A 21,137-nucleotide genomic window follows, 5' to 3' on the forward strand; every position below is an offset into this window, starting at 1 on the left:
CACTTCGCCCACTCCCTTCAGGCTCTCACTGGAAACTGTTGAAGGTCAGACTAACCCATCCCTTCTTCTCTCATTACTCTCTCCCCACCTCTGGCATCTGTTAATTCAAAGCCACCCACACACCCACTTCAGTGACAGCTCCATCCACTGACATTTCCCCCCCCCAATTTGTTGATTCGGAGGCATGTTTTCTTACACAGTAACACTCCAGAATATCAAGCCTATTCCGTATGAAGCCTGCTGCTTCCCCCCAGAAGTTCCTTCCTTTTCAATATATGACTGATGCTCATCACTAAAATGCACCTTCAGTAAGCCACAGTGCTGTGCCCTGATCACTATCTCGGTCCCCAAGGTACCCAGAGCGTAAAACTCTCACTAAACCATTACATGCTATGTTCTCCCCATTATCCTCACTTACAAACCAGCAAAAAAACCCCCACCCAAGACACCACCACACCAAAAAACCTAAACCCCAAGACTCCCACAAACACAAAGACAGCCAAACAAACAAACAAAGTCCTAACCTGCACCCTAGAAACCCCCGAAACCTCCTCCTGGATTTCACAACAGTAGGAAGAATGCTTGGCTGGATTCTCAGGAGCAAAGTGCCCAACAGCCAGTGGCCAAAGGAAGACTGCTCTAAGTTGTGCTGAACCCAAGCAGCTCTTCCAGGAGGGAGGTTCTGTGACACAGTGTACTTCTGTGCTGTCAATTCCTTTACACTAGCCAGAGCATACACATGCATACCTTGAGCTATGCATTGCTGCCACCCTTCCTCAAGGCCAAGCCTCCAGTAACATCTGCTAGAGTGTGCTCACTCCAAAGAGCATGCTCTGGTGTTTCCTGCACAGCTCCCAGGCTGATGATGGCTTATTTTCAGCAACAAGCTACAAGACTGCTGCTACCAAGCCCTGTCACAAGAAAGAATCAAGCACAGGACCTGCATGGGTGCCTTGGCTACATGCCCTCCTCCAGGACACCTCATGCAGCTCCAGAGGCTTTTCTGCCGCTCTACATCCCTTCCCTACCGCATGCTCTTGTCTCACAGGATCACAGTCACGCTATAAGGCGGCTAGGAAGGTCTCTGGGTGCTTTTGCAACACTCTCAGCGCGCAGCACTGCTGGAGTCTCTATGCCCTGGGCACAGGGGACACCCCTCCCTCCTGGTGCCAAGTACAGCCTCTTCCAGTCTGCAGCTACAGGTTTGGGAAGGAAATCCCTACCTGGGCAGGGGCTTTTCAAGGCTGCTGATCCACTGTAGCTCCACCTGGAGATGAGCAAGTAACCTGTAGTGTAAAAGGCTCAGAGAGATGGAAAGAAAGGGATATTTCACCCTGAACCACCAGTATGAGGTAGGTGTTCATCGCAGGCTCTCACCATTTGCCATCTTCCACAGATCTTTTAGATTCAGACCCCAAATCAGTTTCAGATTGGCAGAAACCCTATTTACCTCTGCTGGGTCTGGATCAGGCCCCTCCTAGGTAAAAAAACCCTAACAGTTAATGGAACCGCAGTGTGCGTGGAGCTTCCACTCCTATTAGTAGGTCTCTCTGAAAGCACACAATTTTCCATCCATGCATTAAGCCAGTCCAATACTGACATCAGCTCATTTCCATTGATCCTGATTACATAATAGTGACTTAATTCTCCATAGAATTGAATTTTCCATATGTTTGGATCTTTTGCAGTTGCTACATGACTTCCTTGTTCCCTGCTGGATTTATCATCTTTGCCCTATACTTAAAAATTATGGCCTTTGCTGCAAGTGGAAATTTCTACAGACTTGTTTTGGTTTCTGATAGAATGTTTATCACATCAATCTAAAAGAGACCTCCCTGACAATACTGCAGTATTGGACACACCTATAGCTTTGAGGATAACCATCAATTCTGGACTGAAGTCACATTTTGTTACAACATACATTAGGAGTAGTTAATAACCATTATGGCACCCAAGTTTTCAGGTGCATTTACTACTATTTATAATTCATGGGGATCACTTTCATGATATCTAGAAGTTGTTCAAAAAAAACCCAACTGATTGCAAAGGCTTTATAGCTGTAGATGAGTATTCTCACTGTGTGCGTGCACTCAATAGACAGGGCTGTTTCTGTCAAGAGATGATGAGCTCCCAGAGGTGTCACTCTGATAACACCTCTGGTTAGGTCCTTTTGGCCGTTTCCTGGCGGACTGGAGCCCACATTCCTAATGTCTTTGCTAACGTACACATTGCCAGTGCTACTCACAAGAAAACACTTTTCCTTTAACATTCAAGTGGTGCCACTGGGTAAAGCCTTTCCCAGCCCCGAACTGCTTTATAGTAAAGGCAATGCTATGCATTCAAGACAGGAGTAAACTGAAGCACAGGAATATCAAAAGCACCACCAGAAACTAGGAATACACCTGTACTGCCATGCTACGTACTGCTGGACGGTTGTTTGGGATTAGCCAAAACTGCAATGTGTTTTCAAGTCCATCAGGCTCTCATTTGCTTCTATGTCATGGTCAATTTAGCTCTGTCTCCATCTCCATTGACACAACCAAACATAATCCCTTTTGCATCCCTGCAATATCCCTTCTTTTTCTTTCCAGCTTCACTGAACTTATGTTCCACCTTTATGCTAACTCTAACCCAAGAAACCTTGCAAGCCTCTACCAGAGTCAGTGGTCACATATTAGAGTTAGCAGAAATACTTCAGCACTTCTGTAGATTAAGGTTTAAAAGCTCAATTACAATGTTGTTCCCGTCTGTAAATACTAGTCAGAGAACAGGCTAAATTCACCTAACACTCTTCCTCCCATCCTCCCTCCCTATCTAATATATATTCACACCTACCTCCCAAATTTCAGCCGTCCAAGCATAGGCAACAAGTACAATTCCCGGCTGAGCAAGGCTCAGATTTCTTGTCAAATCAGCATTTTGTTCAACACTAATACAAAAGCTGCCCTGATAAGTGACTCGAGAAAGTTGTAGGAAAGGCTACAACATCCACAGCTGCATGAGCAGCGTCCAATCCTGCACACCAAGGAGTTGAGACAAAGCAGGAGGGCACAAGTGGCAGATGAGCACGGCTTACACAGTCTGGAGAAGGGCTAAGAGCAGCCCTCCAACACCTGTGAGGACACTAACAAGATGACCCAACTCTTCAGAGAAGTGGGAGAGGAAGCAGACATAAATTGAAACAGGGATGTGCCAAATGGATACACGAGGAAAAAAAATTTGTTGCGGCAAGTCTGTCCTCTGATGTTTCCAAGACCTGACAGGACAAATCCCCAGGCAACCTGGTCTGAGTTCAGTGTTGGGCCTGCTCCGAGCAGGAGGCTGGGGTGGAGAATTCTCAAAGTCCCTTTGGAGTTGAATAGTAAAGGGTCAGTAAAAATACATTGAAAACTATTCTGTTGAAAAAGATTGGGATTTAGGGGAAGACATAACCTAAAAGAAAGATTCTTGGGCTGAAGGAGTGCTCTCTATGGCAGGGGAGCTACGGTCGCAGTAAAACTGTTTAAAACAAGAAATAATGCAATCACCTGTTCCACAAGACTTCATAGAAAGAACTTTCCCCATCTCTGCAGGACTTTGAAAGTGGTAGTTGTTCCTGGAAATGCATCAGCAAGACAGACCATGATAATGGTATGTACAAAGGGAAGTTGCAAAAAGGAAGAGACAGGTTTGGTGACATCTGGGAGCTCTCAGCCCTCTGTTGTAGGGTGGACAGCAGGTTCCATCTCCCTCCCATGCACCCCCAGGGTGAAAGCACCTGTGACCCTGTCCCTTCCTCTCGAGGAATGGATGCAATCCATCAGCCCTGCTCTGTACCAGCTAGAGGTCAGCCCCTCACTCACACACCCTGCCAGAGGTGGGCATTTGCCCACCAGCTGCAGCGAGAAAGAGAGCCCTCCCAGCCACAACGCGAGTAGTCCCTGCTGCCTGCCTGCACCTTGCTTCCCTCCAACCACACTCTCTCCACTTTCTGTTTGCAAGCCTTGAGCTTCTGAACTATCCCCAAGCACAACCTCTGCACTCACACAGGCACAAGCTGACCAGTTGCACGGTGACATTGCAGGAGGACAGCAGCTGCCTGCCAAGCACAGGCTGGCCGTGAGACTCAGAGCCAGAATGGTTTTGATTTGGTGACAGCATGCGATGTGGGTGGCTGCATCCTCAGTGCATCCCGTGGTACAGACACACTTTCTCCAGTTCTCACATCACAGCACTGGCTGTCCTTCGGCATCAGCAAAAATGGCCTTTTTATGCCATGCCAAGAAAGAAATTATCTTAGTTCTCCATTATATACATCGGATACTAATAATTTGATGCCTTTATACATCATATCCATAAGAGTAATGAGACCTTACAGTCCATGAAATAATCCCGAGATAAAGGAAGCAAGTCACTTCAATGGCAATACACCACATTTAAGTAGGGAGATGCATGCTTTCTGGAACATGGGATAAACTAGATGACTTGAAGGATCTTTCCCCTCTCTAATTTCATCACCTCTACACCTGCCTAGCTTGGACCACCTAATCAGACTACTGTTTTGTAACAAATTGTGTGACCAGGGCTACAACACAGAGTAGGGACACAGTTGCCAACAGGCATCTCTGAAGGACCTGAACATCTCCAACATTCCAAGTGAGCCCACTTGACAATGTTTTGTTAACCAATGGACTGGTCCCTCTCCCCAGTAAAATGCTCCTGCTCCCATTGCTGCACAGTCTGTCAGTGAGCCAAGCCAGCAGCAAAATAACATGGTAAAAAGCCAGTAGCTGCCTGCTGGCGAGAAGGAGAATGAGTGCCATAGATAGTGCAGGCAGGGAGGTAGGACTGTAAGGCTGAGGGCTGGGCCATCCTTCTTAGCAGAAATAAACAGTTAGATAGCAGGATACTTCACAAGATGACTGTGCCAAAGAAGTCTCCATTGCCTAGTGCACACAGCCACCAAAAAGAACAAAGAAATGTTCCGAGGCCCTCTCCGTATACAGAGGACAGTAACACAGAACAAAATGTAGGTCAGTGGCTGAATGTAGAATAAAGCCACAGAAATAATGAACCCCAGTGACACTTTCTTTTAGTCCTGGAAATTGCCAACAGCTTGCTGCATCAAGCCAGATGTGTTTCACCACATCCCCAGGATCCTGGCCACACAGCACACCAACCAAATCACACAGCTCGCTCTACAGATGTGCTGCGGCAGGTGCTGAGACCCAGACCAGGTCCAGCTGTGTTTATTTAGTCTGCAGCGGTGCCACAAAACACAGCTGCATTGACCTGGGTCTGGACACCTGGCTCCAGATAAAAGCAGCTCAGTAGCGAGAAGCTGGCCATCCCTGCTCCATGCAACTGGAGCCAACCCCGTGACCGAGCAGGCTCTGATCGCATCTGCCTTCCCATCCAGAGTGCTGCGAGCGGTGGGTGACAGAGGGGACACACTGAGTCAGGGTGAAGAGAAGGCAGCACACATGGAGCCTTGCCCTGGGGCCAGGAGATCCCACTTTTCATCCTGGTTCCACCTCTGGCTTGAGCTGTGCTGCAGGAAGTCTTTCCCCTTCGTGGTTTGTCCACATTGCTCATTATTCCTATCTCGATAGGAATCCCCCACCCCCAATTCTTTCTGGCTTCAGGAAAACTCTTGGCAACCAACATCAGAAGTGGTTTTTCTCTTTTCAGAAAAGCCTCTACACTTCATTTCAGATGTTATGGTTTTAATTTTCACATAATATACACTATGACTGACACGTCAAAGCCATCACAGCCCAAATCTTGGGGTGTTATTTCTAAACTCACTATAAAGTATTGTTCCCTGCTACTGACTGAGTCATCTCCTCCAGATCAAAGCTTCTCCTGCTCAAATTGAAACACAACAGCTTGGCATTTGGCTCTTTCATCTAGAAGCCAGCTCTGTTTGTGCTAAGCAGCAGCTCCCTTTATATATTCAAAACAGAATATTTTACTGTCTTCTGCCTGTACTACGGCAGAGCAAGTTTGCACATTTGGGAATAACAGGCAAAAAACCAAATGTATGAACGAGGCAAGGCAATCTTAAAATCACGGGTTGAAAGATTTGAAATTCCAACCCAGAATATGAGATTAGCAAACACTCTCAGGAGCACCGTTTTTCAGCAGCTGAAGAGGCTTCAGCCCAAAGCATTAGAGAAGTTGAGGATGTCATGGACTGCTGGGGCCTGTGCTTTGGTGCAGGCTCGACTACCAGCTCCAAAGCCCTGAACACCAGGGGCCCTCAGCCCTGAAGCGCCCACAGATGATTTGGCTGCATTTCCATAAAGCGTGTCTCCAGTGTGGTAGAGCCTCCTCGTCTTTCACGGTCCAAATAATTGTCTGGAGTAAGGGTCAGCCGCATCCGTGCTATTAGCGCCCGGAACTGTTAACATTTCTCTTTGGCTAAGGAGTTGCCAGCTCTGCATTCCTCCTCTACCACAAGTCAGCTTTTGTCACGTTAAATGTAGATGTCCCGGCATGTCAAAGGCATCTTTTATCAACTGCACTAGAAATATGGTTAAGTAATGTATCAATAAAAATTGGTAAAACTTGTAGTAAACCTTATTTAAAACTTAGATCCAGCCTGATCCTTGTGGTCAGCCCATTGACTATGCTGGAATGGCACCAGGAGTTATTTTGGCCCTTCCCACCTCCTCTAAACATGGGCCAACACACATTCATGTTTATCAGGAAAAACAAGAACATATGCTGAAAACAGAGCATTTCCAACAAAAAACTCAATCCAGCATGGGAACAAAAGCAAACTGCAAAGATTTTGTAGCTAATAAGGGCTGTCTGTGTGAGGTTGTCTGCCCTGAGTTAAATGTTATAAGAATACCTTAAAGAAAGCACTGGAGTAGCCTCCAGACCTACACATTTCTTAATGGAGACACCAAACAGCAAACTGATGCAAGAACATGTGATCTGCAAGTGGTATGCGATAGTCCCTGGTTCTCATCCTGGTTTTGGAGTAACACTAGTTTCAGAGACAGCAAACAACTTACATTAACTGCAAGGAGACTCCACTTTATTACACGCACAGCACTAATAGGACACCCTATGTATGATCTTCAAACCCTCTTACACAAGTACCATTCTCTGTGCTCAACACCTGCCTGTGCTCCTGTTGGTCCCCATGCCTTTGACATTCCTGCGGGATTTGTAACTGACCACCACAAAAATAAAAAAAAACTCACCATAGCTGGAATTATACCAGCAGCAAATGAAAAAAAAAAACCCAGCACATAACCTTAGGGGGATGTCATTATTTCAGCCAAAGAATTGAAGGAAGGCTGACGCAGCCAGGCCAAGGAAACGTGAATGTGAAATCCCGTGCTGTTCAATACAATTTCATCCACAGCCAAACCTTGCCTCTGGGTGCTGCCCCAGCACCCACCTGTGCTGGTGGGGATGCCCGACTGCCAGGCATCCTGGTAATCCCTTCCTACAGCACCCCACCATTCCCAGCCTCAGCACTGCCCAGAGCTCCTGCGTTTATTTCTAAGCAGTACAATAAAACTGTCATTGCTCTTTTGGTTTGAAAGCTCCAGCGAACTATCAGAATTAAAAATAAATCACTCTGGTTTGGGGAATGTTGAGCCTCCTGGGTCTAGAAAGCATTTGTTTCCCCTCTTAGCCAGACATGGGAATTCAGCCTTTGGGATAACGTACGGGAATTTTGATTGCCATTTCACTTCCCTCCACCCTGCCAACTCCCACTTCAATTTCCAGAAATAGACCTCTTCTACACGCAGAAAGCATCTGTTTGAACAACCTGATCTGAAAACTACATTCAGTGAAGTTCACGAGCGCAGAGTGCTAACAGACACAGGCTTAGAGCAAACCGCATCCCCACCCAGGTCTGCTCTGCTTCACAGACCGCCAGTTTGGGCTGGCTCAGTATAAGCCAGCGTAACCCATTCAAATAGATTTGATCAGTATTTTGGCATAGATAGGTGACTCAATCAAGAGCCCGCCGAGCTGAAAGCGTGACTAGCTACCATAACCCAAGCACTCAGATGACAGACCACATTAACAGTGTCTCAATAGCTGTTGATCAGGATCAGAGACAGAATTACAACATATATCAGAAATCAAGAGTATAGGTTAGTGTAACGAACACATTTCGAGACTGATTTACGAAATCAGTGGGTTTTCCTAGAACCAGGCTTTAGAGTTCAGATGGACTCAGATATAATCCAAGCCATGCTTGCAAGCGTTGATACATTCCTGACATGCTTTAATTAGTTACAGGCTCTCTACAAGTAATGCATTAGGGTAACCAGCACCAAACAAGCCAGTAATTCCTTTCAGCACCTGAAAGGAAACCTAGTAAGTATCATCTCACTAGGGGAACAATTTCAAAGCTCTAACTACAGCAAATTAAAGTGACACAGCATCTAGGTAACTAGATAATATCATCACCTAGCCCTGCTCATCAGAGCAAGCTGAAAGACACTGTGCATGGATCCTACAATGTGACTGGAAGAGAAGATAGGATAAAGTTGAAGCAGTAATAAGAACCTGTGTTTATATAAAATAATACCATGCTTAACTCAAGAGTAAATCATTTGCAAGTGTTGCTCTGTTGAACTGTGTGGTAGCTAACTTCTGGTTCCTATCAGTAAGAAGAAACAGGACCTTCTGATTTTGTGTTAAGGCGAGTACATCTCCGCTGTAAACCTCAGAACATTTGGGTTGCTCCTTACCCCATATAACCTTGGCCCTGAGACAAGTCCTTGTTAGCAGTAAAGGGTTTACATTATTAATTTCTCAGTGTTAGAATTAGTTAGGTTATAGAGAGAGCCCAGTAACACTTGATTAGGACCATCACAAGAAGTTAGTCCTCACATTCTCCTACAGCCTTCTCACAGACCAGCCAAAGTTGATAGCACCAGATGAATTGGTGGGGTGGAGGAGGCAAAGTGCACAAGAAGCTGCTCTGCAGAGATGACTTGTTTCAGAGGTCGCTGGCTTTTAAAGATACCGTGACCACATATAGGCTGAGCATCACATACAACCACAATTGGCTCCAACACTGCTGCTCAGGGAAGCGAGACAGAAGTGGGGACCACTAATATGGGGGTGTGGAGGAAACCAAACTCACCCAAAACAGTCACATAGGCCTTTCACTGGGGACTTTGCACAACACAACAAGCGAAGTTATTGAAGTCCAAAAGCACCTGCAGCTCCAGCGCTGGTTGCGCTTACAGCCCCAGGCACCAAGTGCAACATGCCCCAGACAAGGCAAAGCACCCATGGGCCTGAAAGAGTTCAGGAGAGAAAGCACGTAGTCTCTGTGCTTCCCAGCAGGCTCCAGACCCCTGCAGCAGCAGACAGTGGAGCAAAAGCCACCCTGGTCAGTGTGCAGCCTCCTCTGCAGTGGCCTCAGGCCAGGGGAGGATGGCTCCCAGACCACAGGCAGCAGCCAGGCTTGCCTGCTTTTGCATTGCACCTCCACTCAGACCTAGCTCATGCAATTTCACACTCTGCTTGTCTTTCAGCAAAAGGCTGCCTTCACCTATGTGCAAACATACCGAATTCCTAACAGGGACCGAAAAGCCAGCTGTGGTTAGGTGAGATGGATGGATGGATATCCCACCCCTCAGCCCAACTAACTACAGCAAGGAAAAGATACCTCTACTGCTTTGTTAATTGGGCTCAATTAGTCTAAGCGGTTCTCTTCTGAAGCCAGGCTTTATCATACTTCAGCAGCTGCCAAGATCAAGCAAACCTACAGCAGATGTGGAACTGTACCTTACAATCCCAGCTTTCTGCCCGATTCTGTATACCCCAGGGCGATGAAGAAGCATGACAGTAAAAACAGCAGAAGTTCTCACCGTTCAGGACTACATAGCACATTTTTAGAGAGTGTAATAAAACACAAAAGATCCTCGAAGACACCAGATTTAAAAAGAGGAGCCAGGACATGCTCCCTAGCCAAGCAACAGAGAGGACACTGCAGATGGGATGGATGGGGCAGATGGCCTCCAGCTGTCACAAGCCGCTGCAGGAGTCTGAGCTTGCCACATGTCTGCTTTTAAAGGCAGCCCCAGTTCCTAAGTCTGTGGTATTTTGCTATCACAAGCGGTGGCCACCTTACTGCAACTGTGTACTTATTCCCTGCTGGCGACAAAGAGCATCTCTGCATTACTACTGATTTTGGCTCGTTCACAGCAGGACCACCAGAAGTCAGAGCTGTTTGGCACTGGGACTGACCAGACACATGCACTGGCTTATTCCACAGAGATGACAAATCAGCGAGGCTGCAGCTGACTTGGTCGCATTCCTCAGTGGAAGAAAGCTCCATGTTTCACATGGTAGTAGCTAAAGCCACTAGCAACATCACAAAACCTTGAGCAATGCATGTTCTCTTCGAGCCAGCTTACTCTTCCCAAGCCTTTATAACTGTCATAACTTTGTAGTGATAAATAGCAATGATGAGATCTGCAGAGCAACTTTGGATCAGAGATTTCTTTGCAGATACCTTATCTCAGCTCACAGGAGCCTGCACACAAACTTCCCCTCACCACCTGCCTAAGCTGGCTGCCTCAGAGCACACGCAGGCTCCAGGGAGGAGATCCCCTCCTTGCAGCAGCCCAAGACTTGCTCCCCATCTAACTCAGTCCAAGAGGGAAGGGCTCAAGCCACGACTTGAGCATGAACTGCAAGAACCTCCTGGCTCAGGCTCACCTCTTTCAAAGCACTGCTGCCAAAGCCTTACGCAAACTTATTTACAAAGCATGCCAACTGCTTAGCTGCCCACCTCTGCACCCCAAACTCAGTGCCGACTCTGGAAAGTCTAGATCCATTGATTATTAGCAAGACTGCGAGTCTAAAGATATTTTTTACAATATTTGGTCTCCTAAAGCAAGTGAAAAACACCAGTGTGCCACCCCAGTGCTGGGGGTGGCTGCGGCTCCTGATCGTCTCAAGAAGAGATTCCTACACTCAGAAATAAGAAGCCCCCAGGCTGAACTGCCAGCTAAGGCTTGTGGATCCCTATTCCCTAGCTTTTTCTAAGCCTTGCACTACGCTTTTGTCTTAAGCAGATCCAAAGGAAAAAGAGAAAAAGAATAAAAAGACACGAGAAAAATCTTCGTACATGACAGAGCACAGTCCACCCAAGGGTGGAAAATACTGGCTTTTGTTAAACTGCAGGTGGCCAAGTCCCTATGCTATGTGGGAGTTTCAGTCTGATCCCGTAAGTCTGAGATATAAACAGCTCTGTCTGGAAGTCAATAACCAAAGACAATGTTGCCATACACCAAACCATCCTCAGACATGCTTTCTATGGAATTTTGCCCACGAAGAAAGCAATAGGTCAAGGGGGAAGAAAAAAGCCCAAACAAAACATATTTTAGTGAGTCCTGACCCTCATCTTTTGAGTTTTAGACCAAACCAGTGCACTTCCCACACCTTCTCCCCGCAGCACCCTGCTATGCTGTGGGTCCTGCGCCGCCTCAGCCGACCTCCACGGGCGATGGTAAGCCAAACCCTGCCTGCCAGCAGGAATTACCAGCCTCGCGCCTCCTTCAGTGACAGCTGCTCTCACAGCCATCCTGGCCCACCAGCCACAAGTTCAACTACTTTCGGTGATTTCTGCCCCAGTTGTTCTCTCTTTCAGCTACAGCCGGAGTGGGAAGCTGGATGCGGACCCAATGCCCAGCCCCGCAGCAGGGGTGCCTGCAGGCACAGTGCCAGCCCTGCTTTGCTGCAGCTACTCAAAGGGCTCAGCTCTTCTGGCCACCCTTAGCAACTTGTGTTTGTTTTGGAGGTTGGTGTTTTTTGGGTTTTTTGGTTTTTTTTCCTTCTCAAGCTCTGCTCCCTGGATTCAAGTGAATTTATTATTTATTTTTTAAAACCTAAAAAAACCCAAAAAACAAAAAACCACCCACGATCTTTGGGTACCAGGAGATCAGCGTCTTCCTACTGAAAACTTCTAAACAGATTTTTCTTTTTGAACTTTTACAGTCATTCTTCCAGTTCACACAAGGTTTTACCATGCACTGCAGCACAGAGCAAGAAGTGCCCAAATTTAACCCCTCCTCTGCAAATTGCAGCATAGCTCTTTCAATGGAAATGCCTTCTCCCAGCTACTTACCGCCAGGGAACTCTCCTGTTCACTGACACTTCCCCATCCACCCCCAAACCAGAGCCAAGTAAGTGGTTCCAACCCAGAAACTGCGTTGGCACTTGCACCAGCAGCTCCTTGGGGCAAGGCCATGTGAGACCCATCTCTGACCTACAGTCTGCAGCACAGACCGGACCAGTCTGTCTTGTCTGCTGACCTGAGAGAAAAGCACAAATGACTACTTCCAACACAAAACAAACAACTCCATGCAGGTCGTCAAACTGGCTGTGTGACTGCAGGATCCCAATTTACTTGCTGGGTCCGGATCTGTGCTTCAGGCAGGCAGCTTCAAAGAGGAACACCTGTGTCCTAGGTGCACGTGCTCTGCATCATCTTTAATCATAGGTGCACCTCTGGTTTTTGGTTCCCCAAGATATCCCCAGAAGCTCTAGGCTCTCTGGTTGCTATTGCTTGAAGATGTGCTTTCCTGCCTTACATGACTCCGGCCTTTCCAGAGCGTACAGCAAATTAGAGTTTACAGGACTTCAAGAGAACGGTATCCCTAATTTCCCTAGATCCAGGCAGGACAGTTGCAAGGAAGGAAATAGCCACTGGTTAGTGAGCTTGGTGTTCAGGTTCTGGATTTACCATAAAATCTTGAAGGAGTCGGTCAAGTCATTAAATCCTTCATATGTGCTGTATGTTGAGATGGAAGCATTGTGGAGCAAGGCTGCAGCTGAGCAGGCACCCTGAATTCAGATTTTAAAGCCTGTGGTGCTTTGGTGCGCAGCCCTGCAGAGCCTAGGCAATGTCAGCTGCCCAGTTGCCAGCTTGCCCCCAGTCCATCACTGCTGCTAGGAGCTGAAAGAGCCACCCATGCTCCAAAATAAAAGCATTACAGGCATTTTTGGATAGATGCTCCTTGTGTTCCTGGGCTGTGGGTGTTCAATGAAAGCAATCAGTGAAACCCCCAAACAATAAACTAATTCACATGATATCTCTGGTTCCCAGCACAGCCTGCACAGAGCTGCTGCAGGGAGTGGCAAAGGTGCCTGGGGGAATGGGAGCAAGGCTTGCCTCACACACTAGTCAACACCATGAGAAAAAAGTAAGAGCTCGTGCCTTGCCAGAGCACTCCAGAAGCAGTGCTCACAAGCTCTGAGCCCTTGGGCATCTAACTTTAGCAGCGGGCTCCTGGCAGTTTTGGTAGGGACACAGGCAGGGAACAGTCCCCAGAGCTGCAGAGCTACAGGGGTTCTACTCCCACTGTCCCTCACTGCATGGATCCCTGCCCCTTACTCTCAGGAAACAGAGCAAGGCCCAGTGACAAACTGGGGGTAGCAAAAGGAGCACCTCCAGGCCTGGCAGTGCCACACACCCGCCTCAAGGACCATCACTGCTCATTAATGGGGCTAAAGCCAGCATCCCTACAGCCTCATGACCATCTACAGTGAACCTGTCCTGGTCTGGAGAGGCTCAAGTGCACCCAGTTCAACTCAGAGCATCCTCAGGTGCCCTGTTTACACAAGAAATGCAGCTGTGCTAGAGGAGACCAAAAATATTATACAGGCACAGGTGACAGTGCGTAAGAAGGCTTGGTAGATGTATAATTGAAGCAGGCTGTGGTTTCAGCCACAGAAAAGGGTTTCATCTCCTAAATCCTTGCTGGGTAAATGACTCTGCACTCCTGCTGCCTATGCCCGAGCAGAGTCCATTCCATGCTCCAAAACCAACCAGGTTCACTCTTACATGAGAGTTACTATATAGGTTATGAGGGTACACAGGACATTAATTTTCACCTGCATTTAAAAGAAGGTTCAGCCCAGCAGCTGAAAATTGTATTGATTTGGTACAGTGCAGTACATTGTCCTGTTTTCTCCAGCTCCCAATTACACCAAGACAATTAGCTAAACAACAGCTGTGTTGATGACCAGCTGAGGAGAAACCACATACGTTTGTATAGAGTTCAGATCATGTTAATATGAATCAATCCATTTCTGATTCTGATAAGCAAGTGTTTATAAAGGGCCTCGGATTATTACCAGGGCTCAGGTCTTTCATTCACGTCTCCACTTTGCAGTTTAATCCCAAGCATGTTTCCTTGTATTTGCCAGAACTTATTAAAAAGAACACGTGCTGAAGTCCCAAACAGACCCACACCCCTTTCTCCTCCCACTTAAAACATGTTAACTAGCAAGCAGACACCTCATCCTTCAACCAAGCCAGCATTTTAATCCTTATCAATACTAAACTGTTGACTTCTGTCAAGGAGACAAACTCTCCTCCATAGATAGAACAATGCTTGTCTCCTGGGGAAGAGCACTGCAAACACTACCAAAGCCCTGCAGAGCTCGGGGAGACCCTCAGATAAGAAACTTGAACCTTGTGTCTGTGCTCAGAGGCAGTAAAACAAGAACGCCAAGCACTTTTCTTTGAAGAACTGGGCTGCAAGTCACTCTGATTTCCATTACAGAGCTCTAACACTAAAAATACAGTACTAATCTCAATGCTCACATCACTTGACATTTCAGACGACATGGGGCTGCATCACAGGGGAATCACCCCTGGCTGCAGCAACAAGGGGTTGGTCTGAGAGGGCTTGACAGGGGTGGCAGGTAAGTGAGGGTGCAACCAACACACCCCTCACCAGTAACAGTGCGCTTAGCACCTCTTCCCCCCCAGGATTTTGAGATGGCTGGTCACAGACCAGCCAGCCATGTCTGACAAGCAGGGCAAGGAGGAGGCAAGAAGCCACAGTGCCACTGTAACAGGGAGCACAAGACAGGATGGTTGTACGAATCTCAAAGGCAAACGTATGGGAAAGAAGGGAGAGAGCGCTCGCAGGGAACAGAGGAGGAGGAAGAAATGAGGGGCTTTGTCCTTGTCACTACACAGCTGTGGGTACAGCGACCACCTTCATGCACACCGTCTGCAGGTCTCCCTATTGTCCCCTTGGTCTCTTGCTCTTCATGTCTCCCACATACTTCCTAAGTCGCAGGGAGGAGGCAGATTTTTAAACAGCACCTTCACCAACAGAAGACACTCCTTACCGTCGCCTGGCAGAAGAAAAGCCAACCCTGCCATATATTGAGATTATCCTTCAGAGCTTTAAGAGCCTAACAAGAGTCAAGAGAATGTCTTCCTATGCATCTGGCCTTGCAACCCCATTTGCAGAGGCTGGGAAAGGAAACCCGCTCCCAGGAGAGTTTCACAATCCCTCCTTCACTTCCCACCATGCAAGTCCAACAGCCCGAGCTCTCCCTGCTCCACGGGTGCCACCCCACCAGCCACCAGCTCCAGCCTCGCACACCGCACCCAGCTGCTTCACCCTGCCTTTGGGACAGGGGGGGACACCTCCTGTGTGCACCAGGTTAGAGTTCGGATTAAAGCACACCCCTGCCCGTGTTTAAAGCAAAGAAATGCTGCTGTTTGCTGATGCTTGCAACCTTCATAATGTTGCTTGCAACATAGGAAAGTTGTTGTAGTCAAATTCCTCTTCCCAGAACATCATTTCATTGCTCAACATCCCTCTGAGTCCATCCCTCTCTATCATTAAAGGATTTCCCTGCACAAGTGCTCTGCCTGGCTTGTAGCAAGGATGAAGACTCCTCACATCAACTGCGGCAGCAACAAGATATCCCCACCAGAACTTGCACATATCCCCTGTGCTTACTAATAAACAACTTGCCTGCTTTCTCCACCTGCTCCTCTGGGCTCCCAACTCCCACACGTTCTCCCCTAGCCCTTCCTCCCACCCACTTCAGCAGCCCCAGGTGACTCCAGCCACCCCAACGTGCTGGGGACACCTCCCACCCACAAAATGAACTGTTGCCATCACCTGCAGCTGCCTCAGTACCCGCATTAACACACCCCTACTCCCACCCGTGCACTACCACTAATGCAAAAAGAACTGGCAAGGCTCTGCAATCAGTTGTGCTCGTTATTCAATACACATGTGCAGAGAACATCCCCACTGCTCTGAGGGAGCAGTGTGCGTATTTAAAAAGACAATATATGAAACATCACTGAATCTTAATGAATCTACTGCTTTGCTACTGGAACCAAATAGAATTGTACAGACCCTGCCAGGGAAAAACCCACCCAAACAGCTACACAATATTTGACTTGCAATACAATCTTTAACATCACTTTTGCAGTATGTTATTATCGTGCTTATCAGGCTCGTAAAGTATTGGTTGTAAGGAGGAAAAGGATCAAAATGCAACAGGCAGCACAGTGCCAGCCCTGTCAGAATGCTAAAGTGCTTGCACAGTCAAAAAAATACACATTCCTGGCAAAAATTAACTTCACACAATATGATACCTTGACGTATGAAGTCCCTGCGAAAGCAGGATTAGAGAACAAGGGCTACAAGCTTGAATGCATCTGCTGAGGGCCCGCCAAACCTTGCCAGTTTGACAGTAACAAGCCCAAATGAGGTCAGGCAGGGATATATTTGTTTAGTACCAAGTTCCCCACTTAAATGTTCAAGCTGCATAAGGAGGGCAGAAGTTAGAAGGAGAGCTACATTTCCTCTCAACAGGTAACACTTCCCGGAGGCTTGTTCTGTGCTACAGAAGTGCTGGATCCACTTCCTCCAAGGGAGACTTTTACACACCGTTTAGTAGCAGAAATCAGAGTACCACACACACGCCACAGTGCCCCAAGCCCAAGCACCTCGCCCCAAACCCTCCCTCCTCCAGCTGGCAAGGAACACTGAAGTTTGAGAAGTTTCCAAGTGCGCCCACAGGGCCAAGATGCACCAGGTTCGGTGGCAATGACCCAGCAGCGTCACGCAGGAAGCGCCAGAGCCATCGACTGCAGGGAACAAGCGGGCCGTGGGTGACCACCAGCCCCGATGGCATCTGCCGGAGGGAAAGCAGGGAGGCAGCTCACCTGCCCTCTCCCTCGCCACCGACCTATTCGCATTGAGAAAACAGGACTCTCCATTTCGTGCCTTGTTAAACCTGGGAGGGTGGAAAGTCCATGCAAATGGGTAATTTGGGAGGAGAGAGGCAGCGGGCAGCGTTAGCCACAGCCGGTGGCTGCGGAAAACGAAACACGACGCTGCTCTTCAGTGGCACAAAAAGCTCCGGATCCGCAGATGCTGCAAAACTCCCCTCTCCCTCGCCGCCCGGTGCCCGGGGCAGGGACAGGGGGACTTCGCATCCCGGAGCGGGGCCGAGCTGCCTCCCACCTCCCCGCAACCCCCAGCACCCCGCACCACTCGCGGGGCCGCTTCCCCCCGCGCGGAGCTCGCCTCCCCCGGCCTCTGGCTCCCGCCCCACTTGCTGGCCGCCCCCTCCGCGGAGCTAGACCCCCGCTCCGACCGCCCGGTCCCACTCGCGGGACAATCCCCCCCCCGGCACCGAGCTCGGGTCCCCCTCACGGGGACCCCCTCCCCCGCAGCTGACCCCTGGTCCCCCTTTCGGGAAACACCGCCTCCGGAGCTGCCCCCCCCACCCGCCGCAACACACCGCCCCCGCGCTCTCCCACGCGTGGGGACAGCAAACCGCCGCGCCCCGCGCCAGCGGGTCCGCCACCCCGCAGCGCCCCGTCCCCGCCATCGCGGCTCCCCGAACCCCGCGGCGGGCACGGCAGCGCTCCCGGTGCGGGGCACGCGTGACGCCCCACCTCACCTTTGTATTTATCCATGGGGGCTGTGGGACACGGCGCTGCCCGGCTGCGCTGCGCTCCGCCGCCGCGCTCCCGTAGCCTCTTATTCCGGCGGCGCCGGATCCCCCGGCCGGCCCGGGCCGCCCCGCCCCGCCCGCCCCGCCCCGGAGCCGCGGAGCTGGCCGGGATCGGGGCTCCGGGATGGGGACCGGGGACCTGGGGACCTGGGTCCCGGGGTGGGCGTCTGGGATCGCGGGACGGGGAGCGGGGAGCGGCCCTGCGGCTTGTCCCGCACGGCGCGGCGCGGCCCCTCCCCGCCGGGTGGATCCCCCCGGCTGGCGGTGCCCGGGCGGGGAGCGGGGTTCGGGCTGGGGGCGGGGGGGGGCGCAGGGTGCTGGGCGGGCGCCCGGGGGGCTCCTGCGCCCCTCGCTGCTCGCAGCGCTGTGCCCGGGGCGGGGGAGCGCCGCCCGCCTCCTGCGCTCCGGGCGGTGCGGGGCTTCGCCGGCTGCGGGGGCGCTTTGGCCGCCGCCTTCAGGGAAAGGTCTCGGTTATCCCGGGACGGCCGTGTGTGGTCCCGCTGGCTCCCGGTGCTCAGCGCACAGGCGGGAGCCCGCCGGTGAGCCCCCTTCTGCCCTGCTCTGGGCTGCCCGGCTGCAACGTTGGGGTCCCCTGCCACCTTCCCGGGGCTGCTGCCGGCCATGGCCCCGAGCCCCACGCTGAGCTGGTGCTCTCCCTTGCCAGCGGTTCCACTAAGGCTTCCTGGTAGGACCTGCCCCTGGATAGAGCACACCTCACAGCAAGATGTTCCTCTCCTTGGGCTCCAGCAGCTCCGGTGCCTGGCTCGCACCACCGCGGACCAAGCTGGCGTGCCCAAAGTGCACAGAGGATGGAGAAATGCCCATCCAGTCTGACCTCACTGTAAGGCACTGGTGACAATGTGATCCGAGGGCAGTATCTGGGAGGCACTGCAGGAATTTAATATCGATAATGAAAACATCGGCAGTTACAATAGACAAGGTCCACAAGGATTATAGAGGAAGTTTTCTCTTCAGAATTAAGGTTAAGCTGTCAGTGTGGAGCCACGGGAGCCATACCTGCCTTTTCCAAGGCCTTCCAGGCAAGAGGAGAGGCTAGGCATCTGCTCTGACCACCTTCCTGTGGGCAGAGATAGAACCATTACCTAGAAAATCAACTGCCCTCCTGGAGAGCTGAAAGACAAGGAACCAGGAGCCAGCTCTGCATCATTCACCAGAGCCACATCCACTGGCTTCCTGTGTGAGCACCTAGTCCTCCTTCCAGGGAAGGATGAACTCCATGCCAGGGTCACACCAAGCTCACATTGTTCTGAGGTTAATCCTTATCCCACTGCTTTGACTCTCAAGGAACTTGCAGGCTTTGGGGTCCGGGCAAAATAAAGTTTGCGCCTGGCTCAGGGTTTGAAGCGTGGACAGAAAGATGGTGGTGTGGCCTGCAATGCAAACAAACCTTTTCTTGCTGAGCTCTGCAAACCACACAGCCCCCTTGCACCTCGACTCGGCTCTGCAGGCTGAGCTCTTGGCCAGCAACTTGCATCTGAAGAGCCTGGAGTACTCACACATGGTACTTTCCACATATCCACCTGAGTAAGATGGCAGGGGGAGCATCACTGTTTCTGTGCAATAGCAGGGTCATGGTGTCAGCGAGGAAAGGACAGTAAGACAAAGCCAAGGAGATGCTCACAGAATCCATGCTTCCCAATTTTGGACCTGTCAGCCCACAGACCACTGACATTTGTGGTCCAAGGCAGCCTTGGGAAACGCGTATATAGAAAAAAACCCAAGCCTCCATCACATGGCCCTCCTTACATTTTCCAAAACCAGCTGTAAGCAGGCTCTTCTGGCTCACAGGGGAGGTGAGCGGCCAGGCTGGAAGGGCTCTGTCCTGCCAGCCATCGGGTGGGTCCCTGCGTGCCCCTTCTGTCCCCCCACTCCCAGGTGGTGCTTGGCAGGGTGACAGAGGATCTGTGTGGCTGGTGGAGCCGGGAAGTGGCTTTTGCCGCACAGAAACTTGCCATATGAGAACAAGTTTTGATGAAGGGGTATCGCTGCTCAAGGAAGCTGAGGCTGGAGCATGTCTTGTCCATTGCCAGTGAGTAACTACCATGCAAGAAGACAGGCAAGCCATCAGATCCAGCATGCAGATCGCAGTCTTGAATGACTGGAGAAAAAACAGGGTAAAAAAAATACATCTGTCATGTAGCAATACCTCTGTTACAGCTCTTTCCAGCTACTTCTTGGCTCTAGCTTTCAAAATCTAGCAGGGCAAGTCCCTGATCTTGCAAACTTTAGAAGCATGCCTGTATCTCGAAGCAGGTGAGTAGTTGTTCTGAACTCAGCAAGATTAATTAAGGATAATACCAGTTAAACTAATTAAAGATTATTTGAAAGATCAGGAGGTCAGATACCTGTGATTCCTGTCTTCAGGCCACAGAGCCTTTACATCCCCTGCTTGTCCCTTTCCTTCCCCTTCCCAGCCACGATAAGGATGCTCTGGAATCCCAGGGCTGCTGGTTAAGCCCATGGCAATTGCTGGGAAGTGATAATGGGACAAATACTAATGCCAGTGGAATACAAGTTCCTCCTGTTTTTCCCCTTCCTCTTGTGGTAGGAAGTATCTAAAATACTTTGGGATATTCTTTTTTTGAACAGGCTGTTGTGTTCTGCAGTTTAATAAAACTGGGAAATACTCAGACTCTGTTACTGTGAGGAATTAATATTCCCAGCTTTGGTGCTGAAGTCTAGATGTTTACCACTGTGCTTGGCTAGAACAAACACTTATGTACTGGTTTTCCTGGTGGAGCTTCTTGAAGCCAATAAAACTCCAACCCTCTACCTGTGTACCCATGTATTTCTTGCCTTTTTCCTGCTTATTATTAGTGATGATTATTATTAGTGATGATTCAGGTGTGACAAGCTCTGAGGGCCAAGCTCATCCTGTTCAAATCTTCTCTTTTTATACGTGGCTGACATCCTATCCTTCAGTGCAGAGGACCACACTATAGATTACATGTCATGTTTTTCCCCCTGCATATTCATGCTGTATTAATAAACAGTCTGACCACTAGTGAGATATCACCTTTGGCTAAAGATCTCAAGTACCATGCTATGGATTTCAGTCAATACGATTCTGCTTTTCTGGCCTTACGTACTGTCATTTTAGCACTCTTGTTTCCCATGAAACAGAGAAGGAGTCAAGTATAAATTTAGAAGCCTAAACAAACTATATAAACAGTTAGAATTATTTGCTACATACCTTGTTCAGAAGCATGATCCTCTCTTTTACCCACTGGTGATGGTAAATGCTTTTCTTTTTTTTCCCAAACATTGACTAAGCAGGTGTACATTGCTTCATTAGCATTATTATTGCTGTTACACTTACCTCTTGCATCAGCAAAGTCTTTAATGTCTAA

The 21,137-nt window shown here is 49.5% G+C and overlaps 1 protein-coding gene across 3 annotated transcripts in view; it reads right to left on the minus strand.

Moving 5' to 3' along the window:
• Positions 1-17,847, minus strand: part of AFAP1L2 (actin filament associated protein 1 like 2) — a 71,182-nt gene extending 53,335 nt beyond the window's left edge. The window contains exon 1 of one of the 3 annotated variants that reach the window (XM_037400268.1): positions 17,713-17,847. In XM_037400268.1, coding sequence (XP_037256165.1) covers positions 17,713-17,728 — 16 coding nt within the window. In that variant the 5' untranslated portion in view covers positions 17,729-17,847. The remainder of the gene's footprint in view (positions 1-17,712) is intronic. The other 2 variants (XM_037400270.1, XM_037400269.1) reach the window with 2 other exon arrangements.
• Positions 17,848-21,137: the final 3,290 nt, after the last annotated feature.

The sequence above is a fragment of the Falco rusticolus genome, chromosome 9, assembly GCF_015220075.1.
Source record: "Falco rusticolus isolate bFalRus1 chromosome 9, bFalRus1.pri, whole genome shotgun sequence".
Classification (NCBI taxonomy): Eukaryota; Metazoa; Chordata; class Aves; order Falconiformes; family Falconidae; genus Falco; species Falco rusticolus.